General features: G+C 38.0%; 1 protein-coding gene across 1 annotated transcript in view; it reads right to left on the bottom strand.

Moving 5' to 3' along the window:
- adamts14 (ADAM metallopeptidase with thrombospondin type 1 motif, 14) overlaps positions 1–19,687 on the bottom strand; it is a 124,890-nt gene extending 105,203 nt beyond the window's left edge. Inside the window, exons 1-2 of the mRNA XM_079801342.1 lie at positions 19,444–19,687; positions 17,800–18,176 (exon numbers count right to left, since the gene is read on the bottom strand). Of these exons, the coding sequence (XP_079657468.1) occupies positions 17,800–18,176; positions 19,444–19,522 (456 nt within the window). The 5' untranslated portion in view covers positions 19,523–19,687. The remainder of the gene's footprint in view (positions 1–17,799; positions 18,177–19,443) is intronic.
- Between the last annotated feature and the right edge of the window lie 1,862 nt (positions 19,688–21,549).

Genomic DNA, 21,549 nt, shown 5'->3' with positions numbered 1-21,549 from the left:
GTGTGCGCGCTTTCGGATGAGTGCACAGAGACAGATTTTCTCACAGAGCGGTTGGGAAACACTGCTCTAAAACATCAAAAGTGTGATATTGACACATCCACTCACACGCACACACACATACACACACACACACCTATGAAAAACTGAACCTATGAACCATATTTGGAGTTTTTAAAAATCACAGCTTCATCAGAATGATATGAAACTTGGTGACTTTTCTAGCATTAGGTATGTAAACACACAAAACAAATTGAGGGCATGATTCGAGCATGATAAGTGGTCGTAAAAAAAATACTCCCACTTGAGCTCTTCGGTCAAAAATGACACCATAGGAAATGAATGGGAAATCTGCAAAAACACAAATTCACAGAAAAAAATCTATATTTCTAACAACAACAAAAAAATCTAAAACTTTATAATAAATAGTCTTTGAGATTTTCTAAATATATATTCAAATCCATCAAAAAAAAAAAAAATTAAATGTGTTCAAAACAGAACTAGTGAATTCTCAAGCCTCTCCATAGAGACCTCTAGTGATTACACACATGGTTGCATGATTTCTTAAATAATTCCAAAAGAGGGCGCTAATCTGCCTTCAAAAAAATTATTTTGAAGGCCTAGTCTTTATTTTAACCTGAAATACTGCAATAATTAAACTAAAATTAAAAAAAAAAGAAAAAAAAATTGTTTGTATAATTTTCAAAGGCAAAAATAGACCATACAATATTGCTTTAAGTGTGTAAAATCTATTTCTTTCCCCAACTGATATTGTTCACTTAAAGCATAAGCGACTGTGTTTACATGAATACTCATCAAGACAGCCATTTGGACATAACTGTGTGTGTATTTGACAGTTCGAAACAAGACACAAAAAAAAAGAACGGCTTGTGCGCACGTTTCGGTGTGTGTGTCAGACAGCGCGAGACTGCAAGGAGTTGTTTTTCGCAACTTATTGCGTTTAATAACTATTTTAACATCAAGCACGTTACATAAGTAACAGTCATGTGCCCAGTCTATTCTCTGCTATATGCATCAACCTAAAACTTACACTTTTCACAATGTTGAAGTAGCCTATTAAAATCATTCAGATATTGCGTGCCCTTGCGATATGTACATTTGCGATATTCCGATAATTTCGATATATTGTGCAGCCCTACTTTTGACATATAAGAGCTCATCATACTAGAAGAGTTTCAGAACTGAAAACAGCTTTTATTATAACCAAACCAAGAGAACGACTCATTAGGAGAAAGACCGCCTCTGCAGAAGAAGATCAACGCCTACTTCATCAGTGCAACTTTGGCCCCGCCCACTGGAGTGTTAGTGAGATGACGAGGAGAGACGAATAGACTGAAATAACACTACCTTCCAAAGGATCCTAATGCTGGGAATGTGCTTATTTATTCGCTACATTTCACTGTGGATTCTTTGGGAAATCAGTCACATTTTCGGCGCAGGCTTTGCAAACATGAGCTCACCATGTCTGTGATACTGAGCTATTTCATATGCAAAGATGTCAGCCAATCACAGCAGTGGGATACTAATGTGCACAGTACAAAATACTATGTGAAACATTATGTGCAACCATACGCATTTTAAAAAGTACTACACTACATTGTTGTCACATGACCTCATTACAGACAGCAACATGTGTCGGCCCAAATCCGGGACATGTGGATTCAATGCGCACCAGATGTGGGCCGGATCTGGGCCGACACATGTTGCTGTCTCTTAAAGTAGATAAGCTTCCATCCAAAGTTGTGAATTGATCTTGTGCACAAAATTGGAATATTGCATTTGTGAATAAATCACCGTTTTCATCCCATGTGTTCAAGAGGACAAAATCGGCACTTCCTGGGAAATCGGCACTAAACATCCGAGTTGCTGCAATCAGGGAAGAAACTATGGCTCTTTTCTCATTTCAAATCTGTTATTCTTAATTCAATTGGAGCCTTGTATTGTCATGCTATTTAAAAATACACTCACACTACTTTAAAAGGTCCATAACACACACACACACACACACACACACACATGTTTGTTTTTGTGAAATGTGAGGGCATTCCATAGGCGTAATGGTTTTTATACCGTACAAACCGTATTTTCTATCCCCTTACACTGCCCCTAAACCTACCCATCACACACACACACACACACACACACACACACACACACACACACACACACACACACACACACACACACACACACACACACACACACACACACACACACACACACACACACACACACACACACACACACACACACACACACACACCACACACACACACACACACACACACACACACACACACACACACTGCCCTGCCCTGCCCCTAAACCTAGCCCTCACAGGAGACTGTGCAGTTCACTTTCTGTGAAAAAAAACTCATTCTGTGTGATTTATAAGCATTTTGAAAAGTGAGGACATGGGGAACGTCCTCATATTTCACCCTCTTTTTGTAATACCTATGTCATACCCATGTCATTATACACATTTGTGTCCTGATATTTCACGAAAACATGCCCCCCCACACACACACACACACACACACACTCACACTCACACTAACACTCTCTCTCTCTCACACACACACACACACACACACACACTGGATAACGCTCTATTCACTATACGTTGGTGTTGTTCACATTATACGCACTTACGCGCCAATTGCCAATAAAACACACACATTTGATCAGTTTCACTCACCGCCTGCAGTTTCCACTCATGACCTGGAACAAACAAACACACACACACACACACACACACACACTCACCGCCTGCGGTTTCCACTCATGACCGGGAACAAACACACACACACACACACACTCACCGCCTGCAGTTTCCACTCATGACCTGGAACAAACACACACACACACACACACACACTCACCGCCTGCGGTTTCCACTCATGACCGGGAACAAACACACACACACACACACACACTCACCGCCTGCGGTTTCCACTCATGACCGGGAACAAACACACACACACACACACACACACACACACTCACCGCCTGCGGTTTCCACTCATGACCGGGAACAAACACACACACACACACACACACACACACACACACACACACACTCACTCACACTCACCGCCTGCGGTTTCCACTCATGACCGGGAACAAACACACACACTCACACACACACACTCACCGCCTGCGGTTTCCACTCATGACCGGGAACACACACACACACACTCACACACACTCACCGCCTGCGGTTTCCACTCATGACCGGGAACACACACACACACACTCACACACACACTCACACAGACTCACACACACACACACACACACTCACCGCCTGCGGTTTCCACTCATGACCGGGAACACACACACACACTCACACACACACACACACACACACACACACACACACACACACACACACACACACACACACACACACACACTCACACAGACTCACACACACACACACACTCACCGCCTGTGGTTTCCACTCATGACCGGGAACAAACACACACACACACACACTCACACACTCACCGCCTGCGGTTTCCACTCATGACTGGGAACACACACACACACACACACACGCAGAACTCCGGAAACACAAACTGCATCCACTGTTCCCTTAACGCTGGGTTATTAGTGAAGCTGATCAATGTGATCTTTCCCTCACACACACACACACACACACTTCTTTAGTGACATTGTTGATCTCGTGTCTAAAAACACAACGCCAGCGCCGCTGATGGCTCCCGTAACCCGAACAAAGCTTGTTGATGGACGCGCTCTTGTTTGTGTGTGTGTGCATCCACTAGCTCTGCACCAACATACCTAAACTCGCTCGTTCAGACTTACACACCCTCCAGGAACTTGCGTTCTGCCAGTGAGCGACGCCTCGTGGTGCCATACCAGAGAGGCATGAAATCGCTGTCACGGACCTTTTCCTGGACCGTTCCCACCTGGTGGAATGACCTGCCGATCTCAATTCGTGCGGCCGAGTCTGTAGCCATTTTCAAAAAACGTCTAAAGACACATCTTTTCCAGCAACACCTGACCGATCGAGAATAGCACTTATCATTTTATTCATTGTCTGTCTGTCTAATTTATTTATAAAAAAAAAAAAATTCTGTTCTGTGCTAGATTAACTGAGAATTGTTACAGCACTTGCATATTGTTGATATTGTTGCCCTTAGACTGCTCTAGCTGCTTCTATTTCCCTCATTTGTAAGTCGCTTTGGATAAAAGCGTCTGCTAAATGACTAAATGTAAATGTAAATGTGCATTACCGGGAGAAGTGCCCATAAAAGCAATTCCGCCCTTAATGAAGTCATACAGGCCCACACTCGGGAAAAAACGTTCTGAAACTTGTTTGAATCCTGAAGGAGTGTATGTGTCATATGTTCAACTCGTTTTTTTTTTAAACTTCATCTATGTTTTATCAAACTTTTATCATGAGAATCAACTCTTGAACAGTGTAAATAAGGCAGAATGCAGGAAATATCATTAGACCCCCCTTTAAGAAGTTAACCCGACTGTCAACTCTTTAGCAGAGTCATCTTGAGAACTTCAAGCTTGCACATCATAAATCATGAGTGCAGTTGCCCGCGGCTAATTACAGTTTGTAAAAGCATTAAAGCTGCACAAATGAGCAGTTCTGCTGAAGGCCAGACAGCGGTGGAGTCGGCCGCCTTCATCCCCCGTCCCCCTGAACGCCGGCAGCACAGAATGGCTGTTCTTGCACTGGGACGGGCAGTATCGGTTCCTCCGGGACAGCGGGTCATTGTCCGCGTGGCCCTGACAGTGATTACCTAAGCGAGAAATCAATGTGGCCGTGATGAATGATCTCATTGTGTGTGCAAACGTGCTGGCGGAACAGAGGAAATCACTGCTGCTGATGGGGATTGGGTTGCCTTGAGAGAGCAAAGCCATTTACCTGCCTCCTGAAGCTGTTTGATTAACCCTCTGGGGTACAAAATGACCCGAAGCATTTTATTAAAAAATTTTACAAATCGTAGCTTCATCGGAATGGTCCGAAACTTGGTGAATTTATTGGTAATTGGGAACAGGATATGAAAAGTCTAAGTGGTCGTAAAGAAAATTGTCACACTCAGGACCTTTGGGTCAAAAATGACCCCCATAGGAAATGAATGGGAAATTGGCAAAAATATACGGGGTTTTTTTGTGCATACAATCTACAAATCAGCCAGGATGCAGAAAAAAAGGAGTAAACAGTGAAGGGGTGAATCTCTAAAACATCAAGGGCCCTATTTTAACGATCTGAAACGCAAGTGTAAAAACGCGAAGCGCAAGTAACTTTGTGGGCGGGTCTCGGCGCTGTTGCTATTTTCCCGGCGGGATAAATGGCTCTTGCGCCCGGCGCAAATCTAAAATGGGTTGGTCTGAAGTAGCTTCATTATTCATAGGTGTGGTTTGGGCGTAACGTGAATAAACCAATCCGAGCGTCATCCAACATTCCCTTTAAAAGCAGGTGCGCAAGTTCCATAATGGATTGCTATTATTATGGCGTATTTACCAGGCGCACGCCAGGAGCGGTTCACAGCCGAGGAGACTGATGAACTTGTAAGAGCAGTGAAAGACAGAGAAGTGAAGTTGTAATGTTGTACATTATGGTAAAGGTGATTTCACAGTCTTTTTTTTTTTCAGTCTTTCAGTTTTTTCAGTTTTTCAGTCGATTTTTTTTCCTGGTTCTTGACGGACAAACCAATTTGTCAGATGTCCTTATATACATATATGTCTTGCCACTATTGGGCAAACAGGTCTTATCCTTAATTATTACAATTAGCCTGAATCATTTGTAAGCTAGATTTATGCCTATTTTTTCACATCTTCGTGGCACACCACAATGATTTCCGTCATCTCATGTGTTAATATTTTTTTAGTGTAACAATTTATGATTTGCAAAAATAACTGTTGCATCTGTGTAGATTACATGAGCAAAGTGTATGCGCGTTGTGCACGCTATACATTATGGTCAAGCATGCGCCCTTAAAATAGCATAATGAACAACGCGCAACGCGCCACTGACTTTAGACTAGGTTTTTTCTGGTCAGTGGCGCAATTGTTTAATGGAACAGCAAAATAGCACCAGGGATTGTTTGCGCCGGAACACGCCTCCTTTTTTGCGCTGAACCGCCCAGGGAGCGCAAGTTCATTCACTAGTTTAGCGACGTGCTTCTGTGGAGGGAAAAGCGCGCTTTGCGCAGGTGCAAAATAGGAATGACACATGCGTCGGTGTACAAAGTCAATTGCGCTGGGTGCAAGATAGGGCCCCAAGAGTGCAAAACAGACAAAAAAAACTCACACACACACAAAAACACAATTAGCTTTTAGAATGGCACACGTTAATTTGTGTGTACGTGTGTTTTTGTGTGTATAAGTGTGTGTTTTTTTGTCTGTTTTGCACTCTTGATGTTTTAGAGATTCGCAATTCTGGCTTTTTTCCCCGCAATTCGCAATTCAGACTTTTTTCTCGCAATTCTGACTTTTCTCGCATTTCTGGCTTTTTTCCCGCAATTCTCAATTCTGACTTTTTTTTCGCAATTCTGACTTTTCTCGCAATTATGGCTTTTCTCACAATTATGGCTTTTTTCCCCGCAATTATGGCTTTTTTCCTGCAATCGCAATTCTGACTTTTTTCTTGCAATTCTGACTTTTCTCGCATTTCTGGCTTTTTTCTCGCAATTCTCAATTCTGACTTTTTTCTTGCAATTCTGACTTTTCTCGCATTTCTGGCTTTTTTCTCGCAATTCTCAATTCTGACTTTTTTCTTGCAATTCTGACTTTTTTCTTGCAATTCTGGCTTTTCTTGCAATTCTTGCTTTTCTCGCAATTCTGACTTTTCACTCAATTCTGACTTTTTCTCGCAATTCTGGCTTTTTTCCCACAATTCGCAATTCTGACTTTTTTCTCCCAATTCTGGCCTTTTCTCGCAATTATGGCTTTTTTCCCCAATTCTGACTTTTTTCCTGCAATTCACAATTCTGACCTTTTCTCGCAATTCTGGCTTTTCTCCCAATTCTGGCTTTTTTCCTGCAAATCTGACCTTTTTTTCCCAAATTCTGCTTTTTTTCTGAATTCTGACTTTTTTTCCGCAATTCTGCTTTTTTTCACAATTCTGACTTTTTTCCCGCAATTCTGACTTTTTCTCGCAATTTTGGCTTTTTTCCCGCAATTCGCAATTCTGGCTTTTTTCTCGCAATTCTGACTTTTCTCGCAATTCTGAGTTTACCTCTCGCAATTGTGACTTTTTTCGACGAATTCTGACTTTTTTCTCAGATTCTGACTTTTTTCTCTGATTCTGACTTTCTTCTCCGAATTTTCAGTTTACATCTTCCAATTTAGACTTTTTTTCTGAATTGTTTGACACTTGACCTGACCTGAAGTAAGAACTGCAAGATGTAAAAAAAGTGAGACATTAACAACTGTGAGGAAAAAATGTCCATACAAACTGACGCCACATAACTGTGAGTTTGCAGGATCTGAAGCCGCTTTCTTGGCGTCTGTGTTTTGAGACCTGTGCACTGAGGAATGACCACTATCAAGGGTGCACTTACTCAGGGTTAAAGGGTCAGGAGAGTCAACTGAATCCATGCATGAGGTATTTTGGGGAGATTTGGGCCGGGTTGAGTCTGTGACCTGAATAAATCCTCAACACAGCAAATTTCCATAAGAGAACAAAACAAGGCTGACGCCAGAATGTTCTTGTTCCTGTTCGGACAGGATGTTGACTGTTGCACAACACTGATTATGTTTCAGCTGCCAAATTAATGACTCCTGTCATACTCTGGGTGAATTTGTGTAGTGTGACCCTCGGATAAGGACTTGAGAGGGACAGACTGACATTATTAGTTTGACAAACCAGGAAAGTGAAAGTATGGTCAGTGCTGGTGGGCATGTGAATCTTACGCAAGAGCTGGAGAGATTGGAAATTACAGCCGTTTGACAGTTGAACATGTCCGGAGGGCAGCAGATAATCAGTAAACTCAGATTTATACAAAGTTTGAGCACGCCATTATAATGAATATTGTAGTACTGAAGCAACGCTGGCTGTGTCCCAAAACCCATGAGCTGCAAACCTGGCATCTTCATGTGATGTGATGTAAGCAGCACTTCTGATGCTCCCAAATACTGTCCATATTTGGAATCCTCTAATGATGCCATATGCCCAAAAAATCGGACTATGTTTGGAGAGAAACTATGATGCCAAACAATTAATTATTCTTGCAATTCTGACTTTTTCCCAGAATTCTAAGTTTACATCTCACGATAAAGACTTTTCCGCGCAGAATTCTCAATTTACATCTTACTACTATATTTTTTACTTTTTCCCCAGAATTCTACGTTTACATCTCACAATTCTGACTTTTTTCCCAGAAATCTAAGTTTACTTCTCACAATTCTGACCTTTTTCCCAGAAATCTAAGTTTACATCTCACAATTCTGACTTTTTAACCAGAATTCTAAGTTTACATCTCACAATTCTGACTTTTTAACCAGAATTCTAAGTTTACATCTCACAATTCTGACTTTTTAACAGCAATTCTAAGTTTACATCCCACAATTCTGACTTTTTAACAGCAATTCTAAGTTTACATCTCACAATTCTGACTTTTTAACCAGAATTCTAAGTTTACATCTCACAATTCTGACTTTTTAACAGCAATTCTAAGTTTACATCTCACAATTCTGACTTTTTTTCACAGAATTCTAAGTTTACATCTCACAATTCTGACTTTTTAACAGCAATTCTAAGTTTACATCTCACAATTGTGTCTTTTTTTCACAGAATTCTAAGTTTACATCTCACAATTCTGATTTTTTTTTTCTTCTCGCAATTATGGCTTTTTTCCCCAATTCTGACTTTTTTCCCGCAATTCGCAATTCTGACCTTTTCTCGCAATTCTGGCTTTTTTCCCACAATTCTGACTTTTTTTCCCCCAAATTCTGATTTTTTCTGAATTCTGACTTTTTTTCCCCGCAATTCTGATTTTTTTCGCAATTCTGGCTTTTTCTCGCAATTCTGACTTTACATCTCGCAATTGTGACTTTTTTTCCCAGAATTCTAAGTTTACATCTCACAATTCTGACTTTTTTCCCGGATGTAAACTTAGAATTCTGTGAAAAAAAGTCAGAATTGTGAGATGTAAACTTAGGATTCCTGTTAAAAAGCCAGAATTGTGAGATGTAAACTTAGGATTCTGTGAAAAAAGTCAGAATTTTGAGATGTAAACTTAAAAAGTCAGAATTCAGAAAAAAGTCAGAATTTGGGGAAAAAAAGTCAGAATTGTGGGAAAAAAGCCAGAATTTGGGGAAAAAAAGTCAGAATTGCGGGAAAAAAGCCAGAATTGGGGAAAAAAGCCATAATTGCGAGAAAAGGCCAGAATTGGGAGGAAAAAGTCAGAATTGTGGGAAAAAAGCCAGAATTGGGGAAAAAAGCCATAATTGCAAGAAAAGGCCAGAATTGGGAGAGAAAAGTCAGAATTGTGAGATGTAAACTTAGAATTCTGGGAAAAAAGTCAGAATTGTGAGATGTAAACTTAGAATTCTGGTTAAAAAGTCAAAATTGTGAGATATAAACTTAGAATTCAGACAATTCTGACTTTTTAACAGGAATCATAAGTTTACATCTCACAATTGTGACGTTTTAACCAGAATTCTAAGTTTACATCTCACAATTCTGACTTTTTAACAGCAATTCTAAGTTTACATCTCACAATTGTGACTTTTTAACAGCAATTCTAAGTTTACATCTCACAATTGTGACGTTTTAACCAGAATTCTAAGTTTACATCTCACAATTCTGACTTTTTAACAGCAATTCTAAGTTTACATCTCACAATTCTGACTTTTTTTTACAGAATTCTAAGTTTACATCTCACAATTGTGACTTTTTTCACAGAATTCTAAGTTTACATCTCACAATTCTGACTTTTTAACAGGAATCCTAAGTTTACATCTCACAATTCTGACTTTTTTCCCAGAATTCTAAGTTTACATCTCACAATTCTGACTTTTTAACAGCAATTCTAAGTTTACATCTTACAATTCTGACTTTTTTCACAGAATTCTAAGTTTACACCTCACAATTCTGACTTTTTAACAGCAATTCTAAGTTTACATCTCACAATTCTGACTTTTTTCACAGAATTCTAAGTTTACATCTCACAATTCTGACTTTTTAACAGCAATTCTAAGTTTACACCTCACAATTCTGACTTTTTAACAGGAATTCTAAGATTACATCTTACAATTCTGACTTTTTTCCCAGAATTCTAAGTTTACATCTCACAATTCTGACTTTTTTCCCGGATGTAAACTTAGAATTCTGTGAAAAAAGTCAGAATTGTGAGATGTAAACTTAGAATTCTGGGAAAAAAAGTCACAATTGCGAGATGTAAACTCAGAATTGCGAGAAAAGTCACAATTGCGAGAAAAGTCACAATTGCGAGAAAAAGCCAGAATTGCGAAAAAAACAGAATTGCGGGAAAAAAAGTCAGAATTGTGGGAAAAAAGCCAGAATTGCGAGAAAAGGTCAGAATTGGGGGAAAAAAGCCAGAATTGGGGAAAAAAAGTCAGAATTGTGAGATGTAAACTTAGATTTCTGGTTAAAAGTCAGAATTGTGAGATGTAAACTTAGAATTCTGGGAAAAAAGTCAGAATTGTGAGATTTAAACTTAGAATTCTGGTTAAAAAGTCAGAATTGTGAGATGTAAACTTAGAATTCTGGTTAAAAAGTCAGAATTGTGAAATGTAAACTTAGAATTCTGGTTAAAAAGTTAGAATTGTGAGATGTAAACTTAGAATTCAGACAATTCTGACTTTTTAACAGGAATCCTAAGTTTACATCTCACAATTGTGACGTTTTAACCAGAATTCTAAGTTTACATCTCACAATTCTGACTTTTTAACAGCAATTCTAAGTTTACATTTCACAATTATGACTTTTTCCCCAGAATTCTAAGTTTACATCTCACAATTCTGACTTTTTAACAGCAATTCTAAGTTTACATCTCACAATTCTGACTTTTTTCACAGAATTCTAGGTTTACATCTCACAATTCTGACTTTTTAACAGCAATTCTAAGTTTACATCTCACAATTCTGACTTTTTTCCCAGAATTCTAAGTTAACATCTCACAATTCTGACTTTTTTCCCAGAATTCTAAGTTTACATCTCACAATTCTGACTTTTTAACAGCAATTCTAAGTTTACATCTCACAATTCTGACTTTTTTCCCAGAATTCTAAGTTTACATCTCACAATTCTGACTTTTTTCACAGAATTCTAGGTTTACATCTCACAATTCTGACTTTTTAACAGCAATTCTAAGTTTACATCTCACAATTCTGACTTTTTTCCCAGAATTCTAAGTTTACATCTCACAATTCTGACTTTTTTCCCAGAATTCTAAGTTTACATCTCACAATTCTGACTTTTTAACAGCAATTCTAAGTTTACATCTCACAATTCTGACTTTTTAACAGCAATTCTAAGTTTACATCTCACAATTCTGACTTTTTTTCACAGAATTCTAAGTTTACATCTCACAATTCTGACTTTTTAACAGCAATTCTAAGTTTACATCTCACAATTGTGTCTTTTTTTCACAGAATTCTAAGTTTACATCTCACAATTCTGATTTTTTTTTTCTTCGCGCAATTATGGCTTTTTTCCCCAATTCTGACTTTTTTCCCGCAATTCGCAATTCTGACCTTTTCTCGCAATTCTGGCTTTTTTGCCACAATTCTGACTTTTTTTCCCCCAAATTCTGATTTTTTCTGAATTCTGACTTTTTTTCCCCGCAATTCTGATTTTTTTCGCAATTCTGGCTTTTTCTCGCAATTCTGACTTTACATCTCGCAATTGTGACTTTTTTTCCCAGAATTCTAAGTTTACATCTCACAATTCTGACTTTTTTCCCGGATGTAAACTTAGAATTCTGTGAAAAAAAGTCAGAATTGTGAGATGTAAACTTAGGATTCTGTGAAAAAAGTCAGAATTTTGAGATGTAAACTTAAAAAGTCAGAATTCAGAAAAAAGTCAGAATTTGGGGAAAAAAAGTCAGAATTGTGGGAAAAAAGCCAGAATTGGGAAAAAAGCCAGAATTGCGGGAAAAGGTCAGAATTGCGAATTGCGGGAAAAAAGCCAGAATTGGGGAAAAAAGCCATAATTGCGAGAAAAGGCCAGAATTGGGAGGAAAAAGTCAGAATTGTGGGAAAAAAGCCAGAATTGGGGAAAAAAGCCATAATTGCAAGAAAAGGCCAGAATTGGGAGAGAAAAGTCAGAATTGTGAGATGTAAACTTAGAATTCTGGTTAAAAAGTCAGAATTGTGAGATGTAAACTTAGAATTCTGGGAAAAAAGTCAGAATTGTGAGATGTAAACTTAGAATTCAGACAATTCTGACTTTTTAACAGGAATCATAAGTTTACATCTCACAATTGTGACGTTTTAACCAGAATTCTAAGTTTACATCTCACAATTCTGACTTTTTAACAGCAATTCTAAGTTTACATCTCACAATTCTGACTTTTTAACAGCAATTCTAAGTTTACATCTCACAATTGTGACGTTTTAACCAGAATTCTAAGTTTACATCTCACAATTCTGACTTTTTAACAGCAATTCTAAGTTTACATCTCACAATTGTGACTTTTTAACAGCAATTCTAAGTTTACATCTCACAATTGTGACGTTTTAACCAGAATTCTAAGTTTACATCTCACAATTCTGACTTTTTAACAGCAATTCTAAGTTTACATCTCACAATTGTGACTTTTTAACAGCAATTCTAAGTTTACATCTCACAATTGTGACGTTTTAACCAGAATTCTAAGTTTACATCTCACAATTCTGACTTTTTAACAGCAATTCTAAGTTTACATCTCACAATTCTGACTTTTTAACAGCAATTCTAAGTTTACATCTCACAATTCTGACTTTTTAACAGCAATTCTAAGTTTACATCTCACAATTCTGACTTTTTTTTACAGAATTCTAAGTTTACATCTCACAATTGTGACTTTTTTCACAGAATTCTAAGTTTACATCTCACAATTCTGACTTTTTAACAGGAATTCTAAGTTTACATCTCACAATTCTGACTTTTTTCACAGAATTCTAAGTTTACATCTCACAATTCTGACTTTTTTCCCAGAATTCTAAGTTTACATCTCACAATTCTGACTTTTTAACAGCAATTCTAAGTTTACATCTCACAATTCTGACTTTTTTCCCAGAATTCTAAGTTTACATCTCACAATTCTGACTTTTTTCACAGAATTCTAAGTTTACATCTCACAATTCTGACTTTTTTCACAGAATTCTAAGTTTACATCTCACAATTCTGACTTTTTAACAGCAATTCTAAGTTTACATCTCACAATTCTGACTTTTTTCCCAGAATTCTAAGTTTACATCTCACAATTCTGACTTTTTAACAGCAATTCTAAGTTTACATCTCACAATTCTGACTTTTTTCACAGAATTCTAAGTTTACATCTCACAATTCTGACTTTTTAACAGCAATTCTAAGTTTACATCTCACAATTCTGACTTTTTAACAGGAATTCTAAGATTACATCTTACAATTCTGACTTTTTTCCCAGAATTCTAAGTTTACATCTCACAATTCTGACTTTTTTCCCGGATGTAAACTTAGAATTCTGTGAAAAAAGTCAGAATTGTGAGATGTAAACTTAGAATTCTGGGAAAAAAAGTCACAATTGCGAGATGTAAACTCAGAATTGCGAGAAAAGTCACAATTGCGAGAAAAGTCACAATTGCGAGAAAAAGCCAGAATTGCGAAAAAAACAGAATTGCGGGAAAAAAAAGTCAGAATTCAGAAAAAATCTGAATTCGGGGGAAAAAAAGTCAGAATTGTGGGAAAAAAGCCAGAATTGCGAGAAAAGGTCAGAATTGGGGGAAAAAAGCCAGAATTGGGGAAAAAAAGTCAGAATTGTGAGATGTAAACTTAGATTTCTGGTTAAAAGTCAGAATTGTGAGATGTAAACTTAGAATTCTGGGAAAAAAGTCAGAATTGTGAGATTTAAACTTAGAATTCTGGTTAAAAAGTCAGAATTGTGAGATGTAAACTTAGAATTCTGGTTAAAAAGTCAGAATTGTGAAATGTAAACTTAGAATTCTGGTTAAAAAGTTAGAATTGTGAGATGTAAACTTAGAATTCAGACAATTCTGACTTTTTAACAGGAATCCTAAGTTTACATCTCACAATTGTGACGTTTTAACCAGAATTCTAAGTTTACATCTCACAATTCTGACTTTTTAACAGCAATTCTAAGTTTACATTTCACAATTATGACTTTTTCCCCAGAATTCTAAGTTTACATCTCACAATTCTGACTTTTTAACAGCAATTCTAAGTTTACATCTCACAATTCTGACTTTTTTCACAGAATTCTAGGTTTACATCTCACAATTCTGACTTTTTAACAGCAATTCTAAGTTTACATCTCACAATTCTGACTTTTTAACAGCAATTCTAAGTTTACATCTCACAATTCTGACTTTTTTCACAGAATTCTAGGTTTACATCTCACAATTCTGACTTTTTAACAGCAATTCTAAGTTTACATCTCACAATTCTGACTTTTTAACAGGAATTCTAAGTTTACATCTCGCAATTGTGACTTTTTTCACAGAATTCTAAGTTTACACCTCACAATTCTGACTTTTTAACCAGAATTCTAAGTTTAGATCTCACAATTCTGACTTTTTTCTCCCAATTCTGGCCTTTTCTAGCAATTATGGCTTTTTTCCCCAATTCTTACTTTTTTCCCGCAATTCGCAATTCTGACCTTTTCTCGCAATTCTGGCTTTTTTCCCACAATTCTGACTTTTTTTCCCCCGAATTCTGATTTTTTCTGAATTCTGACTTTTTTTTCCCGCAATTCTGTTTTTTTCGCAATTCTGGCTTTTTCTCGCAATTGTGACTTTTCTCGCAATTGTGACTTTTCTCGCAATTCTGAGTTTACATCTCGCAATTGTGACTTTTTTTCCCAGAATTCTAAGTTTACATCTCACAATTCTGACTTTTTTCCCGGATGTAAACTTAGAATTCTGTGAAAAAAGTCAGAATTGTGAGATGTAAACTTAGAATTCTGGGAAAAAAAGTCACAATTGCGAGAAAAGTCACAATTGCGAGAAAAAGCCAGAATTGCGAAAAAAAACAGAATTGCGGGAAAAAAAAGTCAGAATTCAGAAAAAATCAGAATTCGGGGGAAAAAAAGTCAGAATTGTGGGAAAAAAGCCAGAATTGCGAGAAAAGGTCAGAATTGGGGGAAAAAAGCCAGAATTGGGGAAAAAAGTCAGAATTGTGAGATGTAAACTTAGATTTCTGGTTAAAAGTCAGAATTGTGAGATGTAAACTTAGAATTCTGGGAAAAAAGTCAGAATTGTGAGATGTAAACTTAGAATTCTGGTTAAAAAGTCAGAATTGTGAAATGTAAACTTAGAATTCTGGTTAAAAAGTCAGAATTGTGAGATGTAAACGTAGAATTCAGACAATTCTGACTTTTTAACAGGAATCCTAAGTTTACATCCCACATTTCTGACTTTTTTCCCGGATGTAAACTTAGAATTCTGTGAAAAAAGTCAGAATTGTGAGATGTAAACTTAAAAAGTCAGAATTCAGAAAAAAGTCAGAATTTGGGGAAAGAAAAGGCAGAATTGTGGGAAAAAAGCCAGAATTGGGAAAAAAGCCAGAATTGCGAGAAAAGGTCAGAATTGGGGGAAAAAAGCCAGAATTGGGGAAAAAAAGTCAGAATTGTGAGATGTAAACTTAGATTTCTGGTTAAAAGTCAGAATTGTGAGATGTAAACTTAGAATTCTGGGAAAAAAGTCAGAATTGTGAGATTTAAACTTAGAATTCTGGTTAAAAAGTCAGAATTGTGAAATGTAAACTTAGAATTCTGGTTAAAAAGTCAGAATTGTGAGATGTAAACTTAGAATTCAGACAATTGTGACGTTTTAACCAGAATTCTAAGTTTACATCTCACAATTGTGACTTTTTAACAGGAATTCTAAGTTTACATCTCACAATTATGACTTTTTTCCCAGAATTCTAAGTTTACATCTCACAATTATGACTTTTTCCCCAGAATTCTAAGTTTACATCTCACAATTCTGACTTTTTAACAGCAATTCTAAGTTTACATCTCACAATTCTGACTTTTTAACCAGAATTCTAAGTTTACATTTCACAATTCTGACTTTTTAACCAGAATTCTAAGTTTACATCTCACAATTCTGACTTTTTTCCCAGAATTCTAAGTTTACATCTCACAATTCTGACTTTTTAACAGCAATTCTAAGTTTACATCTCACAATTCTGACTTTTTAACAGCAATTCTAAGTTTACATCTCACAATTCTGACTTTTTAACAGGAATTCTAAGTTTACATCTCACAATTCTGACTTTTTAACCAGAATTCTAAGTTTACATCTCACAATTGTGACTTTTTTCACAGAATTCTAAGTTTACATCTCACAATTCTGACTTTTTAACAGGAATTCTAAGTTTACATCTCACAATTCTGACTTTTTGCACAGAATTCTAAGTTTACATCTCACAATTGTGACTTTTTAACCAGAATTCTAAGTTTACATTTCACAATTCTGACTTTTTAACCAGAATTCTAAGTTTACATCTCACAATTCTGACTTTTTAACCAGAATTCTAAGTTTACATCTCACAATTCTGACTTTTTAACAGGAATTCTAAGTTTACATCCCACAATTCTGACTTTTTAACAGGAATTCTAGTTTTCATCTCACAATTCTGACTTTTTAACAGCAATTCTAAGTTTACATCTCACAATTGTGAATTTTTAACAGGAATTCTAGTTTTCATCTCACAATTCTGACTTTTTAACAGCAATTCTAAGTTTACATCTCACAATTCTGACTTTTTAACAGCAATTCTAAGTTTACATCTCACAATTCTGACTTTTTAACAGCAATTCTAAGTTAACATCTCACAATTCTGACTTTTTCCCCAGAATTCTAAGTTTACATCCCACAATTCTGACTTTTTAACAGGAATTCTAGTTTTCATCTCACAATTCTGACTTTTTAACAGCAATTCTAAGTTTACATCTCACAATTGTGAATTTTTAACAGGAATTCTAGTTTTCATCTCACAATTCTGACTTTTTAACAGCAATTCTAAGTTTACATCTCACAATTCTGACTTTTTAACAGCAATTCTAAGTTTACATCTCACAATTGTGAATTTTTAACAGCAATTCTAAGTTAACATCTCACAATTCTGACTTTTTCCCCAGAATTCTAAGTTTACACCCCACAATTCTGACTTTTTAACAGCAATTCTAAGTTTACATCTCACAATTGTGACTTTTTAACAGGAATTCTAGTTTACATCTCACAATTCTGACTTTTTAACCGGAATTCTAAGTTTACATCTCACAATTATGACTTTTCCCCCCAGAATTCTAAGTTTACATCCCACAATTCTGACTTTTTTCCCAGAAATCTAAGTTTACATCTCACAATTAAGACTTTTTAACCAGAATTCTAAGTTAACATCTCACAATTCTGACTTTTTTCCCAGAATTCTAAGTTTACATCTCACAAGTGTGACTTTTTTCCTGCATGCATGGTGATATTGATTAGATTTTTACCATATTCACCTGGGGTGTCTTGCCTTTGAAAAAACATCTATTTATGCATAAAAATGCTCTAGGTTTGCACACACTTATGATGCCCAAGGTTGGCATCATAACACTAGGCTTTAAGACTGTTACTCACCAGTCCATCACAGTTACTGATGGCCACTGAGGCCCTCGGCATGTCCGTTACATCCCCGGTAAACACACAGTCTCCGAGCATCCGCTCTTTGGCCTGTTCCTCAAAATCCTCCTGCCACTGAACAAAAGCTCCAGGGGCCACGAGTCTCCTGTTGGCCCTGAGGCGCAAGTGCAGCTCTTTTCCAAACACAGTGACGTTGAAGAACAGCTGTTGCCCGTTGAGGGCCGTGAGAGGCGTAACGGGGGCGTCCCGCGGGACCCGTTTCCTGCCGGATGGGGACGCTCTCACTGAGAGCACGTGAGACATGAACCGGCCCCGCGCGTCCGTACTGAACGGGACCATCAGGCCGAATTCACTCAACTTACCGGAGAGATTCCCTGACAGAAACAAACAAGATTTCATTATTTATTATTGACTTATATAAACACGAGACAAAGCAGCCAACTGACAGATATGCAACATTAAAATATAATAAATAAATAAACATAAAATGCATGATCAATTAACTAAAAAAGGGTGAAAGTTATGAATGTTTAATGAATATAAAAAGTTGGTTACACTTTACGTACTTACTATAGGGTTAGAATTAGGGTTTGGTTTAGGGTTAGTTGCATGTAATTGTGCATGATTTATAGTTATTATTATAGTAACTACATGTAACAAAGTGTTACCCTATTTATAGACACATGAATGAATATGCATGCTTTAAATGAATAAATAAATATGAAATGCATGATCAACTAACTAAAAGAGGAATGTTTTATGAATATGAAAACATGAACATGCATGCATGAAATTCGCAAATAATTCGTGAGTACCTTTAAATGAATACATAAATATGAAATGCATGATCAATGAACTAAAAGAGGAATGTTTTATGAATATGAAAATATGAATATGCATGCACAAATTTGCTAATAATTCGTGAGTATCTTTAAATTAATAAATAAATATGAAATGCATGATCAATGAACTAAAAGAGGAATGTTTTATGAATATGAAAATATGAACATGCATGCATAAATTCGCAAATAATTACGACTTAATCGTGAGTATCTTTAAATTAATAAATAAATATGAAATGCATGATCAACTAACTAAAAGATGAATGTTTTATGAATATGAAAATATGAATATACATGCATAAATTCGCAAATAATTACGACTTAATCGTGAGTACCTTTAAATTAATAAATAAATATGAAATGCACGACCAATTAACTAAAAGAGGGATGTTTTATGAATATGAAAATACGAATATACATGCATAAATTCGCAAATAATTACGACTTAATCGTGAGTACCTTTAAATTAATAAATAAATATTAAATGCATGATCAATGAACTAAGTGAGGGATGTTTTATGAATATGAAAATATGAATATGCATGCATAAATTCGCAAATAATTACGACTTGATCGTGAGAGTCTTTAAAATAATAAATAAATATGTAATGCATGATCAATTAACTAAAATATGAATGTTTTATGAATATGAAAATATGCCTGCACACAGAATTTCGAGTTGTCTCGAGTTCCTTGTTTTTAACTCGCTAGAAGTTCTTTGTGAAGATCATCCAGCTGTGGAATATTACTGTTCACACTGAACAACAAAGATAAAGTGGTATGAATCAGCTTTTCTTACCATGAGATTGTGCAGCCTGTCTATAGTCCAGAAATAAGAGGTTTATCGTACAGTACATGAATAGATACATATAATCCATAGCTGCCAATGCACGAGACTGTTCTTCTGGAAGTCGACTGTAAACTCTCCTCCTGGACGCGTTTCATGAGGAACAGTGTGTTTGAGAAAGTAGCGAGGAACTGCAGAGCATTGCGAGTGTCACTGCAAACACACACGGAGAGTTTGTGCAGAGTTCTGATGGACTGAAGCGGACTCAGGCTCAGACGGGACGTCCCATCACTGACGACAGCTCGAGCAGAGCCCGCCTGAAGCTCCACACGTGCAAAAACGCGTCTTTAACGGAGAAATATGCTTCTGATAAGAGGGAATCCAATGGTTTAGAGTAGTTAAATGCCTTTGGAAAGTCTCTGTTCCCCCTTTTTGTTCAACTCTTTCGCGCATTTACACTGCGGAGGAAAAAATGCAACTTTTGAAAAAGGCATTTAAAGGGACAGTTCGCCCAAAACGCGAAAGTTCTGTCATCATTTAAAGTAAGCCATCACAACAGTATACACTATATTCCAAGTCAATCATTTTGAAATTCAAAGTCCTTAAAGGGATAGTTCACCCAAAAAATCTTCGGAACACAATTAATATATTTTTTGATGAAATCTGAGAGCTTTCTGTCCCTCCATTAAGTGCTTTGTTTGCGAAAAAAAAAAAAAAAGTATATAAATATATTTCAAAAAACATAATTTACTACTTTATTTACATATTATTATTCTCCGATGTGTTCACGTAACAACGTCCGCTCATTATGACCTAATATTGTGTTGGTCCCCCTGACCCGTCGAGGCATGGACTCCACTAGACCTCTGAAGGTGTGCTGTGGTATCTGGCACCAAGATGTTAGCAGCAGATCCTTTAAGCCCTGTAAGTTGCGAGGCGGGGCCTCCATGGATCGGACTTGTTTGTTCAGCTCATCCCACAGATGCTCGATTGGGTTGAGATCTAGGGAATTTGGAGGCAGAGTCAAAGCCTCAAACTCGTTGTTGTGCTCCTCAAACCATTCCTGAAGCAGGCCGCCTTCTTCCCTTGCTCCGTGGTCCAGTTCTGATGCTCACGGGCCACTGTTGGTGCTCTGGGCGGGGTCAGGGGTCAGGGGTCAGCATGGGCACTGGTCAGCGGCTGTGCCGCCCCATACACAACAAACTGAGATGCTCTGTGTATTCTGAGCCCTTTCTATCAGAACCAGCATTAACTTCTGGAGCAGTTTGAGCTCCAGTAGCTCGTCTGTTTGATCACACGGGCATCAATGAGCCGCCCATGACCCTGTGGCCGGTTCTCCACTGGTCCTCCATGACCCTGTGGCCGGTTCTCCACTGGTCCTCCATGACCCTGTGGCCGGTTCTCCTCTGGTCCTCCATGACCCTGTGGCCGGTTCTCCACTGGTCCTCCATGACCCTGTGGCCGGTTCTCCACTGGTCCTCCATGACCCTGTGGCCGGTTCTCCACTGGTCCTCCATGACCCTGTGGCCGGTTCTCCACTGGTCCTCCATGACCCTGTGGCCGGTTCTCCACTGGTCCTCCATGACCCTGTGGCCGGTTCTCCACTGGTCCTCCATGACCCTGTGGCCGGTTCTCCACTGGTCCTTCATGACCCTGTGGCCGGTTCTCCACTGGTCCTCCATGACCCTGTGGCCGGTTCTCCACTGGTCCTTCATGACCCTGTGGCCGGTTCTCCACTGGTCCTCCATGACCCTGTGGCCGGTTCTCCACTGGTCCTCCATGACCCTGTGGCCGGTTCTCCACTGGTCCTCCATGACCCTGTGGCCGGTTCTCCACTGGTCCTCCATGACCCTGTGACCGGTTCTCCACTGGTTCTTCATGACCCTGTGGCCGGTTCTCCACTGGTTCTTCATGACCCTGTGGCCGGTTCTCCACTGGTCCTCCATGACCCTGTGGCCGGTTCTCCACTGGTCCTTCATGACCCTGTGGCCGGTTCTCCACTGGTCCTCCATGACCCTGTGGCCGGTTCTCCACTGGTCCTCCATGACCCTGTGGCCGGTTCTCCACTGGTCCTCCATGACCCTGTGGCCGGTTCTCCACTGGTCCTTCACTTTTGAT

Source organism: Gobio gobio, assembly GCF_949357685.1.
Source record: "Gobio gobio genome assembly, chromosome: 20".
Classification (NCBI taxonomy): Eukaryota; Metazoa; Chordata; class Actinopteri; order Cypriniformes; family Gobionidae; genus Gobio; species Gobio gobio.
Note: the sequence above shows the minus strand (reverse complement) of the source record. Positions and strands in the feature narration are given on the sequence as shown.